At 41.4% G+C, this 23,334-nt stretch overlaps 1 protein-coding gene across 3 annotated transcripts in view; it reads left to right on the forward strand.

Moving 5' to 3' along the window:
• The first annotated feature begins 2,565 nt into the window (after positions 1-2,565).
• Positions 2,566-23,334, forward strand: part of LOC118832004 (myosin phosphatase Rho interacting protein) — a 230,906-nt gene continuing 210,137 nt past the window's right edge. For all 3 annotated transcript variants that reach the window (XM_036739487.1, XM_036739501.1, XM_036739493.1), the window contains exon 1: positions 2,566-3,767. In XM_036739487.1, coding sequence (XP_036595382.1) covers positions 3,648-3,767 — 120 coding nt within the window. In that variant the 5' untranslated portion in view covers positions 2,566-3,647. The remainder of the gene's footprint in view (positions 3,768-23,334) is intronic.

Here is a 23,334-nt window from a genome sequence, read left to right on the forward strand (position 1 = left end):
AGGGTGCCCAAGAAATTCCCCTTATGTGTGAAATAGATTCTTAGCAAGGCTCCTTGTGATGCTATGAATCTACATCTAGTCTAGTAGTCAGAAGTTAGTTGTTAGTTGTAGAGTTAGTTGTAGAGTTAGTTGTAGAGGCTCCTAGGGTATACCAATGGGAGGCTGTGGTAGCCAGCCTGACCTACCAATAAGCTCAGGATTAGGACCACAGGTCTGCACTGATAGTCATCCACAAGCTTATGAAGTCATGGTAGGAATGCCAGGACTATTTGGCCAATGAAAAGACTGAATTGGGAAAGATGGATGAGATGATTATTTAGATAGAGAGGTGAAATGCAGTGATGGACGTGTGTGTTTCACAACCACATGCAAACTACATTTCATTAATGTGAGCATAGTGTTGATGTACACATTGGTTGCAATGTTCTGCAAGTGGTAATAACATTCACTTCTGTGATATGTATTCTAGTATGTATTGTCCTATATTACTGTGGAATGTACATAATGTGCTTCTGCTTGTAATCTATACATGTTTATTTAGGTGACTCCATTATGGCTACCATGCATTATGAGACTTGTATTATAATTATATATATGCAAGGTTGTCTTTCAGGCTATGAATGGCATATATTAGGTACTTGGTTCAAACCTGCATAACTGATAGCTTGGTATACTCCAAATGATTTGCAGGGACTGCATATTTTTTGCCAAGGAGGAGAATGTAGGGCTGTAGGGCAATTGCCCCCCCACCCCTTAAAACTTTGTTCATTTCAGACAATGAATAGCTAACTGGAATGACCTATTTGAAGACTGAAAAGTGTGTAAAAGTGAGAGTGGCTTATTCACGGCTTGTGAAAGGGTTTTAGGGCTGGTAATAGGGACTGGACCTATGATTTCTTGGATATAGAAACTCCTTCATTAAAGCAGGTCAGCATCTTCTCTGCAACTTAAGAGTCTTAAAGAGTTGCCTAGACACACACCTCCAGCCTGAGTGACCTACAAAACTGCTGAATCCAGCCAGAACTTGATTAAAGTGTAATTGGAAAATTTTTAACAAAATGAATAAAAATACAATATTACACAGATAATGTTGATTTGTGGCTTTCTATGTCAATATGCACCCACAGGATCCATCTTTGAGTTTAACACCAAAATGAGAAGTCAATTGACTTGCCCAGGGTCACACAGCTGGTATGTGTTAAGAGACAGAATTTGCCTGGTTCCAAGGCCAGTATGAGAGACCAAGACAGTTGAACTAAATGGCCTTTGAGGTCGCTTCCATTTCTGTATCTATGATCTTATAGCCCCAAATGTGTTCCTATAATAACCCAACTCCTTCAAGAGCTGCAAAAAATTCCTCCAACACTTTGGTGGAATTACAGGGCAGCTAGTCATTGGTTGGCTGGAGAATAAGCCTCTCCCCTGGTACCTTTTAAAAAGCAGGAGCCAAACCTGACTGAGCAGAATCACTTCTGAGATATGAGGGAAAATTAGTCCCAGCAGTCAGGAATTGGGATTCGAAGAGGTGGAAGCCCAGGGAACCCAGTTGGGAGCAGCATGAGGACACCACAGTAAGAGAAAGGACATGTGGAGCTTGCTGCATGAGGTGCCTTGTCCACAAGTGTTCCCCATTGTGTGCATATGTATTTGTCTAGTCTATAAAATGTCCGTTCTTGTGTGTTTGTAGGAGAGTGTGCTCTCCAGCTTTACAGGGGGAATGTTGTTGTTTTAAAACTACTATTCATGCTGTGCTATTTCAGAAAATGCCTTTGCTTTATTTGTATCAACTGGCTGACTGTTGATACTAATGTACCAGTGGGGGCTCCTCAGCTTTAGTTTTAAGAGTGGGGACCCTTGGAGGTCTAAGAATTTGAGGTGGGGAGGAGGAGGGCTCAATCCATGAATGCTGTTTTTTCTGAGGTTTGGGGGGCTAGTCCCAAGCAGGTTCTACATTATCATATACTTGCCAGTAACTTCTCCGGGTAGTAAGGGGTAGCAACGACGTTATGTTTCCCTTTGCAACTCGATTTTCCCCAGCCCAGAGCAGGGTTCGGTGAATGTTTGCTGAATGATTAATGCAATGTTCATTACATGCCATGCCTTTTACCTACCCACCCTGATTGAGTATGCAATGGGGTGGGGAAGTTGCAATCGTTCATTTCAAGAACACAGTTTCCCTTCTTTCCTTTGCCTTGCCGTGATCCGGTCCTTGGCCTCAGACCCAGTCCCAGCAGCTGTCAAGAAAGAAGGCTGGACTCACTCACCAGTCTACCAAGCCTTAATGTCCCATCCCAGCACCCCCCACCTTCTCCCTTTTTTTTTTTTAAAGTTACCTACCTCTTGAGAGCTTTCACTTGGTTTCTTTCCTCCCCACCCCCCCCGTCTTGGTTCTCATTGGTCAAAGGGTTCCTTTGTTAGCAAGCAAGGGCCACCATCATTGGCCAGGTCGGGCTGTCCATCGGAAAAGGGGCGAGGCTCCACTTACCCCTCGGCCCCTACCAACTCCCCCCCTCTCCTTCTTACTCCCTCCCTCCTCTTCTAACCGTGACCCCTCCCCCTCCCCCCACCCTCTCTCGCTCGATCCCAGGAACGCGCGAGACGCTAGGCTACCATTTGCAACTGCCCGGGAGTGCAAAGGGGAGCGGCGGCTGGTGCCAACGGGGAGGACTCTTGCCCGAGGAACCATGCAGTGATTCTCCCTGGATAACCTGGACTCGCAGAGGAGTCGGAGTGAGGAGTCGTAGCTTCTGAGGATGCGTCCATGGGCCAGCTAAAACCAGGAGGCGGCCGCGAAGGCTGTGGCTCTACCGGAGGAGAAGCCCTGGGAAGCCGCAGCTGGGGAATTGTTCCTTAATTGAAGGGGGACCCCCCCGGGGCCGGCGTTTTTTCACCTGCAGCGTTGCCCTTGCTGGGAGGGGGGGGGCTTGGGAGGGGGGAGGGTGGGAGTTGTATTTCTCTGTCCTGTTCAGCCTCTGCTGGCGGGCCCTCGGACCCTACTCTTCCAGGCAGCTTCCCATCTGGATTCTTCTGCATGGAAAATCCCCGGCCCTGAAATACGGACGGGCCCAGTGCCTGCAGCCTCCTTGCATTCGTGCCTTATCCGGGGGACTGTCCCCACCCCCAAGGCTTGCCTCCATCGGGTCGTGGAGGGAGAGGCGTTACGACCGCATCCCTGGAATATCTGCTTGTGGTGGTGTAGGTTGGTCTGGTTGCTTTTCCCGGGACAAGGGATATGGGTTTGCACGTTTCCTTCGGTGACTGATCCAGTGCCTAGGTCGACCCCACATTTTATGTCTTTGCTCCATTCCCCCCTCTTCTCGTCTTCTGAAATTGGGATGCCCCCAAAGTGAGCGGGGACCGGTTTGAGACGCCCAGCCCTTGGATTGCCAAAGCCCGCAGCCGATCCGAGGATATTATTGCACAACCCAACTGAGAGGAAACCGTGCCGGGCTCTCTCGGGCCCCTCCCCACCTCCGTCTCCCTCTCGCTCCCTCTCGAGTTCCCATCCCCTGCCCCCGGGGCTCCTTGGATGATCTTCCTGGGAAAGAGAACCCGCCAGGGCGAGGGTCAGGGCGCTGGGGCATTCTCCATCTCTCCTTCCTTGAAGTAAAGAGAACAGCTCTAGAGATTGGCTGGACACCCGAAAAATGTCCGCGAAGGAGAATCCCTGCCGGAAATTTCAGGCCAACATCTTCAACAAAAGCAAGTGTCAGAATTGCTTCAAGCCCCGGGAATCTCATTTGCTCAATGATGAAGATTTAAACCAGGTGAGTCTTTAAATTTTCCTTAATTTTGTACCAGAGGTGAGGAGGTCAACCCCCCCTTCCCCCCCCCCTCCCCGGTCTGTGATCTCAGCCCCTGCCCTTGCACATGTTCATTCCCTTCCTATGGCTTTCTTTTCAGTCTCTAATTTGCAGGCGAGGTTTTCATGGACTCGGCTCCCTGGCTGTCAGTGTTTGGCTTTTATTTATTTATTTATTTATTTTTATTTTTCCCATCCTGCCTAGCTTTGGGCCTTCTCCATTATTTTATCCAAACGCTTATCGTGTTCCCCCACCCACCCCACCCCCGCCCCCGTTCCTGTGGCGTGGATTTTTAAAGCTCAGCCTGTGCGTTGGAGAAGCCCTTGGACTTGATATGTGGAGAAGCTTATAAAAGGGGTCATGGATTTGATTTGCTTTAATTTAATTTGTGGAAGGGGAGGGAAAGCAAAGCCCACCATGGCAGAGCTTGGGGAAAAAGGAGGCCAGTGGATGAGTGTGTTGTGTTTTTGCAAAATGGCTTTGGGATTTCCCCTAAGAGAGGAAAAGAGTGAATTAAAAGAAAAAAAATGCAAACAAGAATCAAAGTCTTTACAAATATATAAAAACAAAAAGCCAAGCAAGCCCTGGAAAATCTTTCTTAAATGTAATTAACTGCATCTCTGCCATCGTAGGAAGTTTACATTCTAAGATGTCTAATTTATTTTTTTAAAATCGTTTTAAAAAACTGAGTAGGTTGTTCTGTCTGGGTATTACTGCCCTCTGTGTGTAAATAAACCGTCCAGGCCGTGGCATTCACAGCTGTTAGTAAACACAGATTTGGGGGGGGGGGTTGGGGGAGGGGAAAATAGGGAGCAAATGGTGATACTGGAACACCCCCACCCATCCCAAGTTCTAATGGCCTGGTTACAATCCTATTATGGAAAAGATGTCAGACATTGTTGGGGGAGGTAATGAAATCTCAAGGCTAATATGGAAAAAAATGTAACAGAAAAAATATGCGTTTGTGGGGGAAAGAGGAGGAGCGGGAAGTGTAATTGATAGACAGAGTCTGGACAAAGGGAGAATCCTGAAGTATGCTGAAAAATAACATCCTCTCTTGTTCCCATAGCTTAGTGATATGATTCATGGATTTTTGGGGATTGGTTTCGTTTATGTGAGACTCAAAAAATGCTTGATTTTTATTACTTTTGAGAAAACAAACCACTTGCCCATTTGGGGTTCTTTAGAGTCAGTGTTTGGGGGTGGGGAGGTTGGACTTTTGGTATCAGCCCTGTCATAGGGTGGAAAAGGGTGGGGAGAGGAGAGGAATCAGGCCCAGGCTAGAGATTTTGATCCTTTCTGACCCAGTTTGCTTTGTTTCCTTCAAGCACATCCTCTCTCACTGCCTGGGTTCTCTCCCCCACCCCCTCACCTCCAGTGTCAAGAGGGATTGGGTAAGCGTCTTCCTAAAATCTCAAAGAGGAAAGGCTTGCCTTTGATTTAAAACCTGAGTATCTTTGTTAGTGGGAGGGCCAGGGATTCATTCTAGCATGGGAAAATACTTTTTGACCCAGTTTATAGATGTACTCTTAAGAGAAATCTCTGGCTGGAAGGGACCATGGGAATGTTCTAGACCATCTCTTTCATTTTACAGATGGGGAAACTGAGGTCCAGAGAGGAGAGGTTCAGCCTCACACAGTCAGGTGGAATCCAGGTTTCCTGATTCCCCAGTCTAATCTACTCCCTGACAGAAATGTTGTGGTTTAGTGGCTGTGTGAGTCGGTGCAAGGCTTTATATTTTTGTATTAATTGAAGAATTGAGTCTTCTACTTGTACCCCATAAATTCCTGCCTAGAAATTGTAGTGAATACTGTCTGTGACCTTCTCTCCTATTTCCCTCTTCTCTTCCCACCCTACTTCCCATTAAATGGATCCATTTGGCTTGGGGATCTGGTAGTGAACTTTGTTGCTCTTCATTTCCATGCATTCCAGTCATAGTGACCTAGTTATAATAATTCCTGTTGCAGATGGGGGAGCCCAGGAAGCATGGAGGGAGACCTATTTTTATATTACAATGTACCTAAGATTGGTTTGTTTGTATTTGTTCATTTATACAGTAAACATTTATTAAATACTGTCTGTGTGCATCTGCTAAGTGTTGGAAAGATACAGAGTTTACATAAGACTGTATTTGCCCTCAATAGAACTGAGAGTCCAGTAGGGGAATTGAGGGCCAACACAGATAACTGTAATTCGCAAAGTTACTATGTGAGATTTATAGTATGGGATTCTTTGAGGTAAGATGCGGGTAGGAGTAAAGGGGAGAGGAGTGATCAGGAAAGGCTTTGTTGAGAAGGTGGTACTTGGGTTGGCTTCAGTCAGTCATCAACATGAAAAGAAGGAAGGGACAGTTTAGGCTCTGAGCCAAGGCAGAACACAGTGCAAGTTGGTAGATCAGAAAGAGGGTGGTCCAGTTTGACTGGGCCATACAGTGTGGGAGAGGAATAGTATGAGAAAACTAGAAAGAAAGGTGGCACCAGTTTGTGGAGGGCAAGACAGTGGAATCTGAACTATACTTGACAAGCAACAAACACCCTGAAAATTAGAATGGACCAAATAAAAGCCAGTGACTTCATGGAACAAAAAAATATTAAAAACAAACTCAAAAGACAAACAATAGGAACGACTAAAGATTTTTTAGCATAGATGACCAAAGTCAGGTGTAAGGCTTTTTTTTTTTCTGGCAGTGGTATGAAGGATAGATTAGAGCTTTCGGGGCAGATGACCTATTGAGAGTCTTTTGCAGTAGGCCTGTCAGGGATACTGAGGACCTGTGCTAGCCTAGTGAGAACAGAAAGGAAGAGAAAGGATGAATGCCAAGTGATTTTGAAGAGGTGGAATCATTAGGTTGGGGGTAGCTGATTGGATATGATAGATGAAGGAGAAAAAAGTTAAATATAGCCCCAAAGTTTCCAACAAGGAAGGGTGGGTGAATTGTGCTGTTATGAGGAGAAAGGCTAAAGCCATGAACTCTGGGTCACACTGTGGTTTAGATGGTGGGATATACAAATGAAGATGTCTTGTGGTCAGTTAAAGATAATGGTATGTGGCTAAGAGTACAAGTCAGGACTGGGGTTAGAGATTTGGGAATCATCTATTTAGAGGTAGCATTTCAAAGCCACGAGAGTAAATGAGACTACTTGGGGGGAGAGGAAGAAAAAAGCTCCAAGAACTGATCCTTGAAGCTCCTCTCTGTCTCTGTCTCTCTCTCTCAGATTAGGAGCTAGCAGAAGTGATTAGCTGAAGTAGGAGGAGAACTGGGAGAGTTCCTCAGCCAGGGGAGGTGTGGAAATGTGCTGCTATGTCACAAGCTTCATAGAAGTAAACGATGATGAGAACTGAAACAAGGTCATTGAGTTTGGTGGGCAGGAGTTAACCATTGAGAAAGCCGTTTCAATGACCTGAAACCACATGATAAGGGTTTGAGAGAATGGAAAGTGAGGAAGTAGGAGCTCTTGGTAGTGATCGATTTTTCCAATAAATTTAGCAATTGATTGAGAAGAAGAGCTGGAATGGTAACTGGCTAAGGCTGGAAGAGCCAAGGGAAGTTATCTGGGAAGACGTGATTGGAGAGACATAAAGGAGCTGGTTGAAAGGGAGAGATTAGAAATGACTGAGAGGGAAGAAATGCCTGCTTGCATAAGCAAGCATTTATATATCACTTTAAGGTTTGCAGTGCACTTTAGAAATACTATTGCATGCTGTCCTCCTGACAACCCTGGGAGGGAGGTGCTATTATATCTCCATTTTATAGATGAGGAAACTGAGGAAGACAAAGGTTGGGTGACTTGCCCAGGGCCACAGAGCTAGTAAGTGTCTGAGGCTGGATATGAATTCAGGTCTTTCTGACTCCAGGTCTATGCACAGCAGCTCCTAGTTTCTTCTAATAGCATTGGACTTGATTCTTGCCAAAGAAAGGTGAGTTAGTAGAGTCATAGTTCTTATAATCAGTCAACAAACATTTGTCAAGTGCCTACTCTGCTCTAGGTGCAAGGGATATAAGACAAATATGAAACCGTTCCTGCCCACAAGTAGCTTACATTATGTCATGAGAGAAATGTACATAAAGCATATACAAAAGTCGGAAAAAGATAAATAAAAGGCCATGGGTGGGGGGGGGTGTTGGGGGAGGGAAAGGACACTAGGAGCTAGGGAAATCAGGAAAGGATTTATGTAAAAGGTGAAACATGAGCTGAGTTTTGAAAACAACAAGGGGCTCCTGAGAGACAGATGTGAGGAGGGAGGGCATTCTAGCCATGAAGAAGAGCTGATAGACACACAGAGAGAGATGGGGCTGCATGTCCTCGAGAGAATGGCCTATGTTGTAAGGAACAGCAAGAAGCTAGTTTGGCTGGCTCGTAAAGTCCAGGAAGTTGATCAATGTATAATTATCATGGAAAGATAAGTTGGGGCTAGGTTGTCAAGAGCTGTAGATCCTAAACAGTGGAATTTGTATTTGATCCTAGAAGTAATAAGAAACCACTGGAGTATATTGAGAAGGGGAATTTTTTTTTTTTTCAGTTTTAAGATGGAAGGAAGCAGTGACTTTTCTTTATCAATTAACTTCATAGGTTCTATTTTTTCAATGATGAGGAAGTTTTTGAGAGCTTTGGTGTTATACCCCAAGACTATCAAAGTTAGTGTAACATCTATTTCAAGAGCCCCTCCTAAGGGACCTATACAAACTGTTATTGTCTCTTTAAGAGTTACAGTTCTATCTGCCATTCGATGATAGCGTCTCCCTGTGGAGTGAGGGGGAGAATGTGTGTGTTTAACTTTGATTTGTAAAGATCTCTGAGCAGTTTGGGGAGAAATCGGAGAGAGAGAAGGTAAGAAAAAACTTCTTGAGGGAGGTGTTTTAACTTGTTTTATGAAGAAACATTATATTAAGAATTTGATGGAGAGAAACTAGAGTGAGTGCTTGAGAGAAGCTAAAAGGATGTTTGCTCATGATTAGAGAGAAGTTGGAAAGACAGAGAAAGAAGCTGGAGAGGCTTTTCTTGATAGAACTGTTTTGACCTTTATCTTTCAAAGAAGATGAAGAAAATTCTTGAGAAGAGCTTGGTATATTCAGTGAACTTGATGGTGAGACTCTGTTTTCAGAAGTAAGGAGAAGTCACCCACAGTTACAGTAAAGGTGCAAAGTGATTTTGGCTGTGAGCTTTCTAAGTAAAACTCTTTATTTTTGTCTGTGTGATTATTTATGTCTTTGTGTAAGTATTGATGACATTGTTAATAAGTTGCTTATTTACTAATTTTAATACTTAATTTTAAGAGATTTGAGGGAATTAATATGTAGAAAAAACTTTTAAGGAAGAAGGTTTTTCCAGTTCATTAAATAATATTTAATGAGCTGGGATGGGAGACCGGAACTAAATGATCAGTGAGAAAGAAGTTATAATTTTGTTAATAAAAAAGTATCCAAATACTCTGGAACTCAGGATAATAAGATGAAATACGGGAATGAGTCAAGCTGCAGGCTTAGGGCTAACTTACAAACAAAGTTGATTGGTGATCCTTTATAACCTTGTTATATGTTCAGCTTTTCCTAGGAAACCCTGGTATTTTAAATTTTTCTCCCTCTTTTCCATGGGTAACTTGTATATTTATTGATTACTTTTAGCCTTATTGGTTTTCTAGATTTATATGTTATTGCTACTTTAAAGACAGAGATCGATATATTTAATGTATATATTGTAATGTTTTTGAATTGGAACTTAGAATGGTTGCCTAATTTTAGGAGCAAACCGAGAAAAAAGGATAAAGGATTGGGGGGATCACAAAGTAATTCATAGTAAAGTTAGGCCTGGGGAGTCCCTTAAGTATTTCCCAATCTGTTTGGTCATTGAAAAATACCAGACACCTTAACAGTAGGAAACAGTACCTGTTTAAAGAGCCACTTACGAAGAGGAGGAGTTGGTCAAGAATGTTGGTTGAGGTCGTATTGGAAAAGGGAATCAAAGAAAGTTTTTGAGTGAGAAAAGGAGAGCTCACCTGTAAGAATGGACATAGGTCCTTACTCATCTATGTTTGAAGCTCAAATTGCTTCTTCAGAGTGGAACAGAAAAGTAGCATCCAAGTGGAGGAGACAATGAGTGTTAAAGTATACGTTCTTGCAAAGGATTCCCATCAGGTGGAAACAATGCTGACTAATACTAGAGCATCCTCTCATGCATGGATTAGAGAAGTACAATAAACGAATCGTAATCCAGATTTGAAGATGGACATTTACAAAGAATCTTTGGGAAAATGGATAGATTGTTGTTTGTGAAAACTGAATATGAGAACAAAGGTCAAAACAGCTTGACGCGAGATCACCACCAGCACAGTACAAATGAAGATGTGGAATTATCTTCTGTTACAACTGTGGACCTGAATGGCCGTGTAAATGATAAATGTACTTGAAAGAGAAATGCAGAGTTGGTGTATGACAAGGTGAATGCCAAAGAATCAGCACTGGAAAATGAAGGATGGATGTCACCTAGTAGTAGAGTGATGTAATCATCAGGTCACAACAATTTGATACAAGGACACCAACAAGATGCAGTCAGAAAAGCAGAAATGGTTTTTGTTACAAATGTGGGCTAGATGATCATAAACATGTCAAATGTACTTGAGAATTTTAATTTGGATCAGGGAAAGTTGATGTCCAAAAAAACCAATGTTGAGAAACAAGCTATTGTATTATTGTATTAGGTCTCAGCAAGAATTAAAGAAAGATGAAAAAATTTTGCTGAAAGGCTTTGGTGGTTAGAGTTTATTGGAGGTCTTTGGGATAGATATTAAGCAGTCATTTTGGAACTAGATAAGAAAATTCTATTGTAAGATGACTCAGTCGAAGAAGGAATTGAAAAGTCAAGTAGAGGAGAGGCTTTGTGTATAAAAGAAATGAAACAATTCATCTGCTTGATACAAAAGAACTATTAAAAGGTGCCAAAGAAGAAACTGTCACATTGAAGTAGCAACTCAAATATTGAAGCCCAAGCTTGTTTCCTCAGTCATCCCAGAGAAATGCTGAGAAAGTAGTTTCTTGGAGAAAATCAGAGACCACATATGGAAGCCCAATAACTTAACCTAGGATTGCCTAGTTCAAACAATGATTGAGGGCCAATTTAGAACAACGTAGGATCCCTTAGGAAAAGAAAACAAGATACAGAAGTTAAGAATACTGGTAACGGGCCTATAACAGCTACCAACTTGGATACAGATATAGAAAAATCAATAGGTCAAAATAGAATAATACAACTTATAAATAGAAGGATATACTCCATCAGCGATTTATGATTCCTTGTCAAATTATATATAATATTTTTGCACCTTTAATGCATTATGCATGTTGTTACTTTATTATTTTTATTGTTACTGTTGCTAGTGCTGTATTTTTTTTCTTATTTACGTTTGTCGAGTGTTACTTTCTGTATATTTACATATTGTATTTAATATTGATGAAGAGTTCGCATACTCCACAATGATTTTTAGGGGACTGAAAAGTTTTTGACCATGGGGAGAAATGTAACACCTGTTTGAATAATCTCTCCTCCAGAGGTCATAGAGAATTGTTACTGTCTCTTTAAAAACAGAGACACTAAGTGTTAAAGTTGTAATTGTCATTCAAGAAATGCTTCCCTTGATTGAGTTAGGAAGACTGTGGGTAAGCTTAGCTTCAATACAAGGAGTTTGTGGGGAAGACGACAAAGAAAGTAAGGAAAAACTTTTCTTGGGCACACTTCCTTGTTTTATGAAAAAACATTGTAAAGAGAATTTTATGAGTGAGTCTGATGAGAGAGACAATTGACAGTTTTTACAAAGTAAGTGTTTAGTAAATACTTATCAGTTTGATAAGAATCTATATGGGAATAAAGTCACATGGCTTTTGCACTGAGCAAGGCTGTCCCCTCTATCTGGAATTCTCTCCCTCTTCTTTATCTCCTGCCTTTGGCTTCTTTTAAGTCTCAGCTAACATTCCACCTACTACAAGAAGCTTTTTCTAGTCCTTAATTTTAGCTCTTTCCATCTAATATTATCTCAAGTTTATAGGTATGGTGTTTTAGTTGTTTGCACATTGTTTCTCCCACTAGGATATATGTTCTTCCTAAGAGTAGGGATGAGATTTTGTCTTTCTTTGTATTCCCATTGCTTACTTAGTTCACAGTGGCACATAGTAAGTTCTTAATAAATACTCATTGGCTTGACTTGGTATACATTGCATTGGAATGGATTATTGATAATCAGGGAGTTACCAACTACAATCCTTCTGGCAAAATGGAGGATTGCCAGGGCTTAATATCTTCAATGCCGCTGGTACCTAAGGACCTTTCCAATTGCCATGTAGCTAAGTTTTCCTATATATGTTCTCTCCCTCGGTTGGAACATGAGCTCTTTGAAAGTAGGAACTATCTCTCTTTTTTCTATTGGTATTCCCAACACAGCAAAGTACTTGGCACATAATAAACACTTAATAAATGCTTTTCTATTTTCAATTTGATTTGAATTATTGATCATCCAGATCATCCAGGCAGTGAAGACCTAGAACACAGACTTTCTCTCTCTGGTGTAGGGGAGGTACTCTGATTATTTAAAATGCTTGACTTTTTTTGTTTAAGAATTTGAATTGTGGGTCTCAGAGAAACATTGATGTCTTCAGGGAACATCTGGAGTTGTTCTTTTCAGAAATGATAGCTCTTTTGTGTTGGGAGAGATTAGGCTGGACTTCTACTACTTGGGATTTTTTTCAGAAGGCTTTTCTCGTGAGGGAAGGAGACACAATGATTTTGCCAGCAGTCCCAACTTCCTCTGCATCTGGTCTTCACTCAAGTTCTGTTCACTAAATGACCTGACCAGTCAGTTCCCCTTCTGCCTCCCTAGAGTCCTTGCTCTCTCCTTCCCTCCACCCCATTCCCCAACTTTACTTTGAGTGTGCCTTATAGAAATTCAGTGGACTGTTAAACAGAATTTAGTGGACTTTGATATTATTAGGCCATTCTCTTAGAAAACATAGAAGTTGTTTGTTCTGAATTTTTTTTTCTTTCCTCCCTGATTTAAACTTTATTTCCTCCAGCAGTTGTATTTTTTTTCCTTAATTATTTGTATTTTCCCAGCAGGCTCCCAGCTCCCATGTTAGCTCAGGAGACAAAATATATAGTAACCTCAAATGCCTTGAGCTGGCCAGTGGAACTCTTTTCCTCTCTCTCCCTTAAAGAGACCCAGAGATGTAAAGGGACATGCCCCAGATCATCCAGACAGTGAAGACCTAGAACACAGACTCTCTCTGTCTCTCTCTCGACAGAGAACATAAACCTCTTGAGGGCAGAGAATGTTTTATCTTGGGTTGTTTTTTTATTCCTTGTGGGTAATAAAGTGCCTTACACCTAATTGGAGCACAGTTGCTTAAAGCACATTGGTTGAAGTGACTCCTGACTTCAAATCCAGTGCCCTTTCAGGCATACCATTTAGAATGGCATGGTGTGCCAACAAGATTGATTTGGCAGTGTTATATAGAACGGATCAGAGGGGAATTGATGAGTCTGATAGAAGACGTGACTCTTCTCGACTCTGCTGTGTTTAAGTAGCAGTTGAAATAACTCATTCTTTTGGCTAGAGGATGTAGTTGTGCAGCTTACTCTTGTTGACCTGCTTTTCTTTCCTTCCTTTTCAACAAATACATATTAAGAACTTATAGTGTGCCAGATACTATGTTATGCACTGGGCCTCCAAAGGCAAAAATAAAACCATCCCTCCCAGCAAGAAATGGAATCTTCTTACTTTGTGACTTTAGGAAATTTGCTTGACTTTTCTGGGCTTGTTTTCCTTTTGTTATAAAATGCAGCTAATAATAAGACCTGATCCATTCCTACACCCAAGGGATTATGGGGAAAGTAAGAATTAAAACTACTAGAAAAAGTCTCTTGAGTTTCTTGGAAGAAAAGTGCTATGCAAATATAAGATATTTTGTAATGCTATGATCCTAACGTAATCATGGAATTTTGGAGCTGGAAGGGACTTAAGAGGTCAACTGTTTTAAACATAACATTTTGCCTAGGGAGAAATTGGAGCGCAGGCGGAGTAAGTGGCTTAAGTTACATGTGGAGTTAGTGGTAGAGGTGGACATAAAGAATGGTAGAGAGGTTGGGCTGCTAGTTGCTGCAGTGGATGGATTGCTGGCCTGGAGTCTTCCTGACCTGAGTTCAAATTCAGATTCAGACACTTACTAGCTGTGTGAACTTAGGCAAGTCGCTTACCTTCTGTTTGCCTCAGCTTCCTCAACTGTAAAGTGGAGCTAATAATCGCACCTAAGCCCCACAGTTGTTGGGGGGGATCAGCTGAGATGGTATTTGTGAAGTGCTTAGCACATAGAAGATACCACATGAATGCTGACTTTGGGTGGGACTGGATCTCTGGAACTCCTAGTTGGGGGTGTGCACTTTTCACCATCTCCCGTTGCTTCCTATTACAGAGTCAGGTTATTCTGCCAAGAAAGGAATATGAGTATCCATGAAATAGAGGGACCACAGGGAGAACACAAATATGGCAGTTGCTTGAGTGGTGGACTTGGAATCAGGAAGCACTTAGATCAATGCCTGGCACATAGTAAGGACTCAATATATTGACTGACTGACCTAGGTTTAAATCTTACATCTCAAACTGTATGTTCAGTAGACATCTTAAACTCAATACCTTTAAAACTCAACTCATTATCTTTTTCCCCAAGCCCTTCCCCGGTCCCTTCCCTGTTACTATAGAGGGCAACACAATCCCCCCAGTTCCTCACAGCCTAGGAGTCATCTTGGATTCTTTACTATTTCTCACCCCCTATATCCAAGCTATTGCCAAGGCCTGTCCAATTTCACTTTTGCAACATCCCTTGAATATGTCGCCTTCTTTCCTCTGACACTGCCACCATCCTGATGTAGACCCTTATTACCTCATGCCTTGATTACTGCAATAGGCTGCTGGTGGGTCTGTCTTCCTAATCTTTCCCCACTCAAAATCATCTTCCATTCAGTCATCAAAGTGATTTTCTTGCTCCCGTCTTCAATAATCTCTGGTGACTTCTTATTACCTCTAGGAGTAAATACAAAATGCTCTGTTTGGCTTTCAAAGTCCTTCATAACCAAGCTCTTTTGTACCTTTCCAGTCATCTTACACTTTACTCCAACTCTTAGATCCAAGTGATACTGGCCTCTTGACTGTTCCATGAACAAGACATTCTCATCTCTTGGCGCTGGCTGTTCGTACTGGCTGTCCCCCATGCCTGGAATGTTTTCTCTCCTCTCTGATTAATGGCCTTCCTAGCTTCCTTTAAGACCCAACTAAAATCCCACCTTCTACAGAAAGCCTTCTCCAGCCCTTCTTAATTCTGGTGCCTTTTCTCTGTTTATTATTTTCTGTTTATCCTGTGTGTAGCTTGCTTTGTTTATATTTATTTGCATGTTGTCTCCCCTATTAGACTGTAAGCTCCTTGAAGGCAGGGATTGTTTTTTTTTTCTTTTCTTTTTTTTTTAAACCTCTTTTTGCATCCTCAGTGCTTAGCAAAGCACCTGACTCACAGTAGGCACATAATAAATGCTGATTGATTGATTTAAAACTGGAAGGGACTGTGGAGGTCATCCAGGCAAAGCTCCCTGATTTTTACAGATGAGAAAACTAGCTGTGTGTCCCTGGACAGGTTGATTAACTCTAAGCCTCAGTTTCCTTATCAGTAAAAGGCTATAATAATAGTGAGGAACCTGGAGTGGGTGACATAGAAAACACCAGTAGGGGCTAAATGGCAGAGCCAGAATTTCATACTCCTGCAAAATTTACCAAGGCATTTGCAAACATAACAGCAAATTAAAAAAAAAAAACAACTTTTCTTTCAAGTGAAAATTCAGTATACTCTAAGGACCATATTGTAAGTAAAGTAGAAAATGAAAAATATTTTGAAGCATCTTATGAGGTGAGCTGTCACAATTCAGTACTTTTTCCAATTGTAAAGTGTTTGTAGCAGGCACATTATTTGAGCTAAGAAAAAGTTGCTTATAGTATTGTTACATTTAGAATAAAAGTGATCTGAAAATATAAACTTGAAAATAGATGTTTTATCAGTGGTAGAGGGCGTTTTTATCTTCTATGTGGTTCTCATCCTTCTACCCCACTAAATGACCCAGATCAGGTTGGTGTGTGTGTGTGTGTGTGTGTGTGTGTGTGTTTCAGCATACATAACCTCCTACCCCTCCCAGAGAGCCATCCCTTAAAACAAAGAATAAAAAAGAAGGGGGAAAAGTCAGCAAAACTTAACCAACAAAGTCTGCTTTATACAAACAGCACTTTGCTACTTTCTCTTTGCCCCTTGATGTTTACTGGCTCAGTCTATCTTCTTTTGGTTGAGTCAGTTTTTCAACTCCAGGCCCCATTGGCCCTCCTATCTTTTAAGTTCAGGTATGAATTGCAGATGTCTCAGTGGATAGAGCACTGGGCTTGGAGTCAGGAAGACCTGAGTTCAAATCTGGGCTCAAATACTTACCAGCGTGTGACCTTGGGCAAGTCACTTACCCTCTGTTTGTCCTAATCCACTGGAGAAGGAAATGGCAAACCACTCCAGTATCCTTGACAAGAAAACCTAATGGACAGTATTGGTGTGTCCCACAGGGTCACAGAGTTGGAGGCAACTGAACAGCAACTACAAATTACAGAATGATTAGTTAGGGCTCTAGCTCCCAAATGTAGATTTCTTACTCATTCAAGGCCTTTTATAACCTGTCTGTAACCCAATCTCCCATTACTTTCTGCCCCAAAACAAACTCATCAGGTTCACTTAATCTGCCATGCTCTCCCATCTTTTAGTTAGCACTGCCAGTCCTACTTTCTGGCACTTTCCCCAAACTCCACCTGTTGAAATACTACCCATCCTTAAAGCCCTGTTTTTATTGCCAGCTCCCTTCATGAAACCTCTCCTGACCGCCCTTCCCAAAACTAGTCGTCTGATCTCTGGGGTCCTTGCCAGCTCTGAATTCTAGGATCCTAGGACTTCTGGGATTCTAGAAAAGAAGTAGGGATGTGTAGCCTGGAGAGAACTTGGAGGAGGTGTGGTAAGTCAGAACTAGATTGAAATATTCAAGGATGGGAGGTTGGGTTACAGAGGGATGTAAATAAAAGATACATATACAATAAATAGAACGTAACCTTGGTGGGGAAGGCTTTAATAGCTGTTGGGACCCTCTTTTGTAAGGGTCCCCAAATAATAACTGTATCTAAGAATGTATATAATATCCTGTTCTAGTAGCCTTTTCACCTCCTTGCCATGAGGGATAAAGTGTGTTCCATCGTCTGTTCTCTGGGACCTTTGTACTGTTTTTTTTTTCAGTTAGTTTGACTTCTTTTTAGTAATCTTTTATATTGCTCTAGCTACGTTTTCTTGGTTCTGCTTCTGATGTTCTGTATCAATTCCTACAAATCTTCTCATGTTTCTCTTGATATTCATCATTCAATCCTTACTCTACAATAATATCTCATTAAATTCATTGCTATAGGATTTTTTTTCCTGCAAGCTTTTTGCATTCTGCTGTAGTTTTGTCTCCCAACTTTTTTGCTGCTACAAAGAGCATTGCCATGAAATGTTGGTATATGTAAGATCTTTGCTTTTGTCTTTGACTTATGAGGATAATATGCCTAGGAGTGGGATTGCTAGGTCAAAGTCACTTTAATTGCATAATGTCCCAGTTCAAACCCAGAACAGTTGGACCACTTCAAAGTTCCAAGCCTGGGTTATTCGTTTTCCTGCCTTCTTACAGCTCTTCCAACATTGACTGTTCTCAACTTTTGTCATATTAGGGTATGAGGTGAAATTTTAGAGTTTAAAAAGATTTTTTAAAGTCATTATTATTTTGAAATTGACGAACATCAACATACATGGTCATTTCTTTGCACAGAGAATAGGGAAAGTGGATTGTATGTGACATTTTGAATCTCTATCACATACAATTGGTTTATCCCTTAAATATATATTAAATATGACCTGGTGGTTCCAACACATTCCTGCTTGTCAGTATGTCTTAATGAACTTCCTTCTGATCTCTTTTTGTATTTTTTTAAAATGTCCTCCCTCTCCCGCTAAAAAGCCCTCTTACTATAACAAGTGACCATAGTTAAGAAAAAGAGCTGTGTAGAAATATATGTTAATTCTGTACTTTCAGTCCATCATCTCTGACAAAGGATGGGATGCATGCTTTATTATCAGCCTAACGGAGTGGGGATTGGTTATTGCATTCAGTTACTAAAACTTTTGCAGTTGTTTTCCTTTATTAGTATGGTGATCTTTGTGTAAATGGTCCTCCTCACTTTGCTCTTCATCAATTCATCCTATAAGTCCTTCCAAGCAGAGGTATTAGTTTTGCCTTAAAAATAAATATCCAATGACTCAGGCTCACATTTTTTTGTGGTCATTGATAGTTTGAATTTTTTTTTTGAAAACTGTTCATATCTTTGACCTCTTCTACAGTGTGGAATGCCCTATTTTTGAATTTGAGAATATTTGCTTATATGTATCCGCCTTACAGATTTTAAGTTCTTTGAGTACAAGATCTTTGAATTACTTATCCTTGCATGGCTTGAAGTGTCTAGGAAAGTGGCTTCCATATATAGTAGGTACTTCAGTACCTATGAATGAGTCTTTAAACTTACTGTTTCTGGACCTCAGCCCAGTCTATGAACTAGGGAGAATTGGACTTCCAGTTACTGAGGACTTGAGATTCTTGGGTGACTTGAAGAGTGCCGTTTTCAATAAAGGGTGTAGCTTGTGGGCCTGCTATCTGGCTATGGTTTTGGTGCTTTTACTTCCTTGGTATTCTCTGCACAGGTGGCCTTTGTTGGAAGCATTCCTGGAATGCTGGTTCTTACCCAGAATCTTCCTGTTTGGCCAGCTCTGCTTCCCTTCCTCCCCATCCCCGACTTTTCTTGGCTTTCTTTTTTTCCGAGTTTCCTCTGGGTTAGTCTATTTCCTGGTGGCTACTGTTCTTGTGCTGTGTTTGAAAGCTCTGGTTAGGGCTCACTCTTGGCTGTCCCTCTCCTGCAGAGATGATGGAGGCTGGCAGATGATGAGAGATTTTGAAAGTTGGCTTGTGTTGTAGGGCTTGCCTGGAGAATCCTTGGAGGGCAGGAAGGAATTTGAGCAGTGGTCATGCTTTTGTATTTGTGAAATGCCTTATGGTTCCATTTTGACAAATTTTCCCTAGGTTTTAGTTTATTCCTAGACCTTTCCCCACAGATATTTCTTACTGATCTCCACACCTTGGAACTTTCCTGGGTAAGAAAGAAGGGCTATATGTTTTATATTGGAAAGAATGACTGTCTTGGTGCCAGAAGATCTGAGTTCAAGATACATATTTAGAACTTACTAGCTACTCAATTACTCTGTGTCTTGGTTTCCCCATCTGTCAGATGGGGGTAATAACATTTCTCAGCTTAGCTTACAGGATCATTAAAGTGCTACATGGACATAAATAGTTGTAACTAGGAGATCTGGGATTTGGTCTTCAATTCATGAATAGTTTCTGCATCACCTCTGTACAGATCACCGTTAGACACTGGTGGGGAGTAGGAAATAGATTAAATCACATGTGGTCTTTGTCCTCCTGAAACTTATGGTTCAGTGTTGGGCAACTAACTCGTAATAAACAAATGAGAAGTATAAACCAAATGTTCTTTGAGGTCTGAGGAGGGAAAAATAATTTCCACCAGTAGGGATCAGATATGGTTTCATGAAAGAGGTGGCTTTTGAGCTGAGTCTTGAAGGATGGGATAGGGTTTCAGCCAGCACAGGTATGCTATGTGACCTCAGGAAAGTTGTTTATACTCTCTCTGCCCATTTCCCCATCTGTAAAATGGGACTGGTAAACCATACCCGCTATTAGAACAGGAAGCTGCCATTAGAGATTAGGTAGACTAACCCTTCATTTTACAGATTTAACCGAGAAGCATTCATTAAGTACAGATTGTGTGCAAGGCACTGTGATTGGTCAGGAAAATTCAAAGACAAAAGGAAAAGCAACTTCTGACCCAGAAGAGCCTACTAGTGGGATACAACATGTTAACAAATAAGTGTATAAATAAATAATATATAATCATCTGAAGAAGTGTTTTTTCCTGCACTAATGGGGTGTGTGTGTGTGTGTGTGTGTGTGTGTGTAAATGCTTCCTTTTGGAGTTGGTATTGGAGCTGTGTCTTGAAGGAAGCCAGGGATTCTAAGAAGTAGAGGCAAGGAGGGGTTCATTCCATTCGTGGCAGATAGCCTGTACTAAGACAGGGAGGTTGGATTTGAAACACCAAGTTCTGGAAACAGCAAGCAAGCCAGTTTGGTTGGAATATAGAATGCGCAAAGAGGAGTAACAGGAAGCAAGCCAGGAAAAAAGTCTATTAAAGATTTTCAAAAATGGCAGCCTTAAGTACTTTATGTTTTATTTTAGAGGCAATAAGGAAACCACAGAAAGTCTTTCATCATGGGAGTGATATAGTCATACTTGTGATTTAGGGGTATTATTTTGGCAGTTATGTGGAGAATGGACTAGAGTGAGGGAGCCTGGAATTGGAGAGTCCAGAGTATCATAAGACCCTGAGGTCACAGCATCAGTTTAAACTCTTAAGAGAATGACACTTGAAAATCAAGTAGACAAAAAAGAAATCCAGAGATAACTTGAAGTCCGTTGAAGATACTAAAACTTCGTTAGGGGAGTAAGTGCTATATTAAGTACGTTCTCTATTTACCTCTGAGCTGGAAATCATGTTTCAGTTTAGAAAGTTTGGTAATTACTAGGAACCCTGAAGCTGCTCTGCTGAAATGATACTTGGGTGTTGCTTTCAAATCCTATATCTGCTAGTTAGTCATGGGAGGGCGGAAGCATCTCCTTTAGAGGCAAAGATGGGTGATTTCTCTGGTACTCTGGGAGCAATGAATGTGGTGTAGTGGAAAGAGCTTTGGAGAACTGGAATCTAGCCCTTCCTCTTCCAGTAACTTGTTTTGACCTTGGCCAAGCCACTTGACTTCTAGGTTCCAATTTTCTCATCAGTAAAACAAAAGGTTGTTGCCTAGATGGTCTTTAAGGCGCCTTTCTGCTCTAAAATACTATGTCTTGTATAACTTTGTGGCACATTGGTAGTTGGCTTGGTGTAGGACCCCAGAATTCTTGGCTTTCAGCATTATAGTTGGTCTGGAATGGCCGCTAAGTCTCATTGCTTTCTGCTCGACTTATCTCCTTCATCAGAAAGAGAGAAGTGGGTCGATGTGTTAGCATTTTCTCTCTGGAGGTCAGAGCCAGCATCTTCTAACCAGCCTGTTGGTTCTCTAAGTCAGGTCATTCTAGTTCACTTGAAACCACAGCCTGGTTTGCCTGGAGATTTTAACCCTTTTGATTCCTTCTAGTTTATTGATCTAGCAGGTGAGTGCCTGTCTCTGGACGAGTAGGTGTCTTAGGCAGATCGTGAAAATCTCTGCTGGCCTGTTAGTTCTCCCCTCTAATTCTCACTTTCTTCTTGGTGCCAGGACTGAGATGATGGTAATGATGATGATAATGGGATGACTAACTCATATTTTTATGATAGCTGACATTTAGCCCTTTAAAGATTATGTTAGGTGTATCATCTCACTCGATGCTCAGAACAGCCTCATGAAGCCAGAAGTACAGAGGAGGAAAAGAGTTCAGAGAGGTTGTTATTTGCTTCTGGTTAGATAGCTAGTTAGTATAGAGGGAGAATTGGAACCCAGATCTCTACTGATACCAAATCTAGCTATCTTTCTGTTATACTAGAGTGTTCCTTAATCTGCTCCTTCTATAGTGCCTTAAGGTAATAGTAATGACAGCTAACGTTTATGTAATATTTACTATGTACCTGGCACTGTGCTAAGTACTTTACAATTATTGTCTCATTTCTTCCTTGCTATCAGTTAGGCAATTATTATTCCTGTTTTATAAATGAGGAAATTGATGCAAACAGAGGTGAAGTGACTTGTCCAAGGTCACACGGTAAGAAAGTGTCTGGTTTGAACTCTGACCTTCCTGATCCAAGGTTTACAAAGAACTTTCATTCTGAAACTCTTGTGAGATGAGAGACTTTGGTAGACTTAGCCCTTCTGAGCAATGCAATGATCTAAGACAGTTCCAAAAGACTCATGAAGGAAAATGCCATCCACATGCAGAGAAAGAACTATGGAGTCTGAATGCAGATCGAAGCAGACTATTTTCTCTTTTTTCTTTATCCTGATTTTTCCCTTTTGTTCTGATTCTTCTTTCACAACATGACTAATGTGGAAATATGTTTAATATGATTGTACATGTATAGCCTATATCAGATTGCATGCCTTCTTGGAGAGGGGGAAGAGGAGGGAAGGGGAGGAAATTTAGAACTCAAAATTTTATAAAAGTGAATGTTGAAAGCTAAAAACAAATAAAGTTTTACAAAAAGAATTCCAAGTTCAGCTCATGTGGCAAATTGACTCTTAGAAAGCATAATTTGGGTGGTGGGGTTTTATTTTTGTTTGCTTTAACCAGATCCATAAAGACAAAGCCTCACTCTTCCTTTAAATATCCTTTTTCCTATTGCTGGTGGTTTTGTTGAAAGTATGACAAGATCCAACATTTTAAAAAACTAAAAGTGAATTAAGAAAATTATTTGTTATATGGAATGATTGGGGGAAGGAGAAGAAAATATAGGGAGAAATTTAGGCAATATAAGAACAAAAGATATCAATTTTTTGAAAAGTAAATGAGACTGTGTGGAATATAGAAATAGCAATGACCTAGGAGTCAAACAATCTGGGTTCTAGCTTCCACACTTGGAATTCTTAATGACTGCCGGGGAGGTAACTGGGTGCTGTAGAATCCCATGGCCTCTGACCCAAGTCCAACCCACAGAAGGTGGATTGTCACAGGTGTATGTGTCACTGACCCTGTGACACAGATTTATCACTAACAAAAATTTTGGTGGTCTTTGGGTTCTGGACTTTGGACATCTTCACAGTATGGCCTGATGCACAACACTTCCCTTGGAATGAATATAAGTAGGATGCATGGGATGGCCCAGGGAATGGACACCACCCAGATTCACACATTCTCCTTCCTTCTGAAATGTTCTGCTCTCACACGTGGCTCACCAGCTCCCTCTCAAGCAAAGACTCTGAGGGAGTCAAACTGGGTGACTTTCCAGCTCTACATGGATGATTGTAGAGGGGGCCATCTCCAGTTGTCCTGATCTATATCTTATCAATGGACCCAGATGGCTCCAGAGGAGAAAGTGAGGCTGCTGACTTTGTACATCTCTCCCTCGCTTAAATCCAATTGACTTACAAGTCATGGCATCACCCCCCTGATGTCATGGTCCTTTTCAAGAATGAAGGACAAATAACAACAAAAAAAAATGATGCCTCTAGAACAAGAGTAGCAGTGTTCCGGTATAAAATTGATGGGCAAAAAAAAGCCCTGTTCTCTACTTTTGTTTTCATTTCCTGGCTTCCAGTAGCCCTATCCTTGGAAATACACTGGCAGGTAGCCTAGAGCAGTACAT

This window comes from Trichosurus vulpecula, chromosome 1 (genome assembly GCF_011100635.1).
Source record: "Trichosurus vulpecula isolate mTriVul1 chromosome 1, mTriVul1.pri, whole genome shotgun sequence".
Classification (NCBI taxonomy): domain Eukaryota; kingdom Metazoa; phylum Chordata; class Mammalia; order Diprotodontia; family Phalangeridae; genus Trichosurus; species Trichosurus vulpecula.